The 5,084-nt window shown below is 43.7% G+C and overlaps 1 protein-coding gene across 1 annotated transcript; it reads left to right on the top strand.

Moving 5' to 3' along the window:
* The first annotated feature begins 671 nt into the window (after positions 1 to 671).
* On the top strand, positions 672 to 3,749 carry LOC116832047 (interleukin-20-like). Its single transcript, XM_032792453.1, has 5 exons — positions 672 to 827; positions 974 to 1,039; positions 2,014 to 2,166; positions 2,497 to 2,571; positions 3,672 to 3,749. Exons 1-5 carry the CDS (start codon positions 672 to 674, stop codon positions 3,747 to 3,749), a joined length of 528 nt encoding a protein of 175 aa, XP_032648344.1.
* The last annotated feature ends 1,335 nt before the right edge of the window (positions 3,750 to 5,084 follow it).

Here is a 5,084-nt window from a genome sequence, read left to right as displayed (position 1 = left end):
GATAGCATGTACAGATGCTTAGAGAATTTGGTTCAATAAGGTTGAATTTCCTTGTATGACACTGTTATGGGATTCTGAGGTGTTCACTCTCCTTCCTGAGGAGCAACAGAAGCTTGGTGCCTCAGCATGGGGGGGATGAACAAGACACCTCTTTAGGTCCCTTCCAGCCCTTTATTTCTATGCGGTTTCCTAGTTCCAGATCCAGGTGTGCATACTGAAATACAAGCAAGAAACAGTCAATAAACCAAACATTTCTGTCACTCCTTGAAATAATTGGCATGGTTCCTGCATTTGTTTCTCTCTGGCTTTCCTTCCCTTCATCCGTCTATCTAAGTTCAGAGTTACAAATGTAGAAGTGACGTATAAAGGGACATGTCAGTGGCACATTGGTAAATGGATGAATTGAAGTGAGTCTATGTGAATGTAGAGAATGTCTTAGCAGGTGTAATGTGTATGCTGGAAGGAAAGGAGGGACGAAGATGGGTTAGCCTACAGTAACTTAATCTCTCTCTAGACACAGGACTCCACTCTGAATTTGAACCCCAGTGTTTACAGCATCAGTTTTCTATGTTGCAAAATAATGATTTGACTATGTAACCCAATGAACAATGTTTTATTTCGTACTGAACAGTTGTCACAGCTAGAAGAGAGTTTCTGTAACCTTCAGAGAAATGAAAAGTTCTTGCCTCTTCTGTGTTATCTCTGCTACACTTCTGCTGTGTCTGAAAATCAGTGCCAGCCTCAAAAGCCTCCACTTGGGCCACTGTGTGATCTCTGTGAATATCCATGAAATAAGGCACAGCTTTGCAGCCATTAAAGAAATGACTGTGAGTATGGGCTATTTGGAAATGCATCTGCAGCGGTAGCTCAGAATCATGCTGAGCAGCGCTATTGAAAGATCACTTGTAAAAGCAAACATTCCCACATGACATGTCTATCTGATTATTTTTATTTCTTTCCCCCTCCTGTTCAGCAATCTAAAGATGAACGTACTGACATCAGAATCTTACACAAATCATATTCTTTGCAAAACACTGAGGTACGTATAACCTCTATCTACTGGCCAGGTGAGTTTGGAGATGGGGAAGATGGAATTTGAGGGATAACAGCCTTTGAAAGAGGGTCTGGCTTGGATTCTTCTCCACACCCTGTTACTTAGTCTTGATTTGCACCATCTTTGATGCTCAAACCTCCCTATCTATCCGCACCTCTCCCTTCCCCCCCAAATTGGTCTAGAATTCATTGAGGATCCAGTCCTAGTGACCATAAAGGAGTCAGGTGCATGGATACTATGGTGAAGGGCTGTAGTTTAAAACCCTAGGATACAACACAGAGCACCTGTTGTACATTTTGCTGTACTGTGCTCATTTGCAGTGTAGTGACCTTATTTAGTCCTACTAAAGTCAAAGGTCTATTCATGTGAGTAAGGACTACTTGTATGAGTGAGGGTCTAGGACAGGGGTCGGCAACCTTTCAGTAGTGGTGTGCTGAGTTTTCATTCATTCACTCTAATTTAAGGTGTCACTTGCCAGTAATACATTTTAACATTCTCAGAAGGTCTCTTTCTATAAGTCTATAATATATAACTAAACTATTGTTCTTTGTAAAGTAAATAAGGTTTTTTTAAATGTTTAAGAAGCTTCATTTAAAAATAAATAAAATGCAGAGCCCCCTAGACCAGTGGCCAGGACCCAGGCAGTGTGAGTGCCACTGAAAATCAGCTCGTGTGTTGCCTTCAGCACCCATGCCATAGGTTGGCTACCCTTGGTCTAGGACTAGATATGTGGATTCTTCGGGGCAGGAAGTTAAGTGGGGCACAGTTTGCTGAGGGTTACATTTATACATGTGTAGAGGGTTAGCATTAAGACCAATGCAACATTTAAGTCCTTGTGTAGCAAGGGTGCATTCCATCCATATGCTTGGGTGTCGTGTAGACAGATGGCTATGTAATACATGACTCCTTGGTTTTAACAAGGATTTTTGCCCTATGTAATGAGATGATTTTCTTTTTAGCCAATGGACAGGTGTTGTTTCCTTCGTCGCTTGCTAAGATTTTATCTGGCTACCGTTTTCAGTCACTACAAGGCATCCAGTCCCCTCGTCAGCAGGAAGGTCAGCAGCATAGCCAACTCCTTTCTCAGCATCAAGAAGGAGCTGAGGCTCTGTGTAAGTCAGAGGGACTGGGCCAAATTCTGCTCACAGCCACGCCAGTGCAAACTTGGCGTAAAGCCGCTGAAGTGAATAGAATCACTCTGGATTTACAGTGAGGTAGAAAATCTGGCCAATAATATATAGAACAAGTTCTAATTATGGGCCAAATTTCACCCCCTTTACTTGCCCTGAGTAGCTCCTTACTCTGGGACGAATCCCACGCGATTACTTGAGAAGTATGGTACTACTCAGTGTGAGTAAGGGTAGCAGAACTTGGCTGTACAATGAGGTATTGTTCATTCCTGTGTATCTGTCATTAATTACCTTCCCTTTATCCCTGTCCAGCATGAAGTCAGCATGTGCCACTGTGGAGAGGATGTGAAGCATAAATGTGGACAAATCCTGAGCCAGTATGAAAAGGTAAATCACTCTTTGCTTTCTGACATAGCTAATGCATGTGCAGAGAGCTTCTCGTGCTGGAAGCAGGAGTCTGGCTCTATTACATGACAGCTGAAATGCTGCTGACTTGGGATGCTATCTTTCCTCTCTGGATCACCTCTGATGGAAAGTGCCCTTTGAGACTCTTGGGTCTGGTCTACACTAGGGGGGTGTGGATGTAAGATACGCAACTTCAGCTACGGGAATACCGTAGCTGAAATCGAAGTATCTTATTCTGACGTACCTCCCATCCTCACCACGCGGGATCGACGTCCGTGGCTCCCTGTGTCGACTCTGCTACCGCCACTCGCTCCGGTGGAGTTCCAGAGTCGATGGGAGCACGTTCGGAGATCGATATATCACGTCTAGATGAGACGCGATATATCAATCCCCGAAAAATCAATCGCTACCCACAGATACGGGGGGTAGTCTGGACGTACCCTAGCTCTGCAGCTGCCCATGCTGTAACTATTCTGTGTTACGTAAAAAGGCCATTAGTCCTCAGAGGTGTCAATGCATTGAGTTCCTCTAGGTAGCACCCACAGACTCTTCAGATCAGTGCGTGTTGTTTGGGGTTATCTGCTCAGTGTCCCCTGCTGGATCCCTTGTTCTGATCCTCTGACCTTCACTCTCAGTCTTGTTTTTCCATTGTTGATTCCCCAGGCTTGGTTGATTTCTGGGTTATGTGGCCTCACCCTCACTGAGTAGGGAAGACCTTTGTTGCTTTGGTGGAGCTCTGCCTCCCAAAGCCAGTCATCAAATAGGCTGACACCTTTCACCAGCACTAAAATTAACGTTAAAATAAAAAAAGAGAAGAAGATGAAACAAGCAGCTGAGGTTCAGTGTGAGGATGGGGAGGGGCGGGAGGGTGTGGGTGAGCGCACGCATGCACATGGATGAGATCACATGTGAGAGTTATTTTCATCGTTTGTCAGAGTGGCAACTGAATATTTATTGCTGTCTTGGTTGCAGACAGTGATTCTGGGGCCTTGTTGGGAAATCAAATGGCCCTTTAAAAATGAGCTTCTGTTGTTATAACTGAACTAGACGTTAAGCGAGCAATTCTCTCTGTTCCCTTTCAGATGGACGTAGCCTCTGCAGGTCTGAAGGCTTTTGGGGAGCTAGATATCCTATTGGACTGGATGGACAAGGCTGATTAGATGGAAATCTAGAACTGCCATCCTGCAGGGCTCCATCTTGCCACCTTAGGAAAACTCCCATTGAATACAGCATGAGTAAGACATAGGATTGGGTCCTAATCAGGCTCTCTAAAGAGTTCTTTTATGGCCTGAATTCCTGCTTCCATTGAAATCAATGGGAGAGTAACTGTGAACCTCAGTAGGAACGGGATCAGGCCTTTCATCAGCAGAGCTGAGGGTGCCCAGCACCTCACAGGGAGAAGGCACTCAGCACTCTGCATGATCACACCCAGAACCTCTGTGGCGCCAGTCCAACAAATGCAGCTGTGTAACTTGAAGCATGTGAATAGTCCTCTGTGCTCCTGCTTAAGTTTTCAGCAGGATGGGGGCCTGTGAGCCCAATTCAGCCCAGGTGTAACTCTCAGGTCTAATTAAGCTGCGTGACCCAGTTCTTGTTTTACCTCGTTTTTATCATGCCATACAATTGGCTTTTATAATTTCTTATGACAGAGAAATATTTTCTACAGTGCAGACTTTTTTCAGTTTTTATTATTTATTAATTAATTTATTTATTTGTATTAATTTTATTTATTGGCCCTCCAGCTTAGCGTTGTTCTGGGCTAAATTTATATATAATGTACCTTTAACTTACTGGTAAAGACAGCAAGCATGGTGTACTCCCCATTTGTGTTATATTTGTGGGGCATCGAACAAGCACGTATTGTACGAACCCCTCTCACTTTTCTGAAATAAAAAGTACTGGAATGACAATATTGTGCTTAGCCTGCATGCGAAAATGTCCCTTAGCCAAACCCCAAACAATAGTACAGCTGATTAATAACAGCGTGTGATTATATGGAACCATCCATTCAAAGAGGTCAAAGCACTTTACAAACATAAATGAATTAAGCATTCCAAGAGCCCTGTTTAGGCAAGGTAAGATTATCCCCTATTTACAGGCGAGGAAGTAGAGGCAGAGGAGTGAAGTGACTGTTTAAAGTCAAACAAGAAGGTTCTGGCAGTGTTGGAAAAAGAACCAGGTGTCCTAACTTTCATCCATTGTTTTAAACATAAGTTCATCCACTAGTGTCCCCCAAATGTCTCCACTCATGTCTTCATCTAACCAATCAAAAAGTGGCTGCCTGAAGAAGTAGCACTGATATCTCTCATCTGGGTAGGCATTCATACCACTTTCATCACTGTGGTATCGGAGTGCCTTCCTTCTATAATGCATTAATAAATGAGTCAAGATGAACCCAGTTTCATTTATTTAGGGCATCCATGAGAGCATGCTTCCTATGCAGCCCATAGGCATTTTGTGGTTTCAGGCCTGTGGTAAGTGTGTGTAACAGATTA

Source organism: Chelonoidis abingdonii, chromosome 4 (assembly GCF_003597395.2).
Source record: "Chelonoidis abingdonii isolate Lonesome George chromosome 4, CheloAbing_2.0, whole genome shotgun sequence".
NCBI classification, from domain to species: Eukaryota; Metazoa; Chordata; order Testudines; family Testudinidae; genus Chelonoidis; species Chelonoidis abingdonii.
This window is presented reverse-complemented; position numbering and strand designations above follow the sequence as displayed.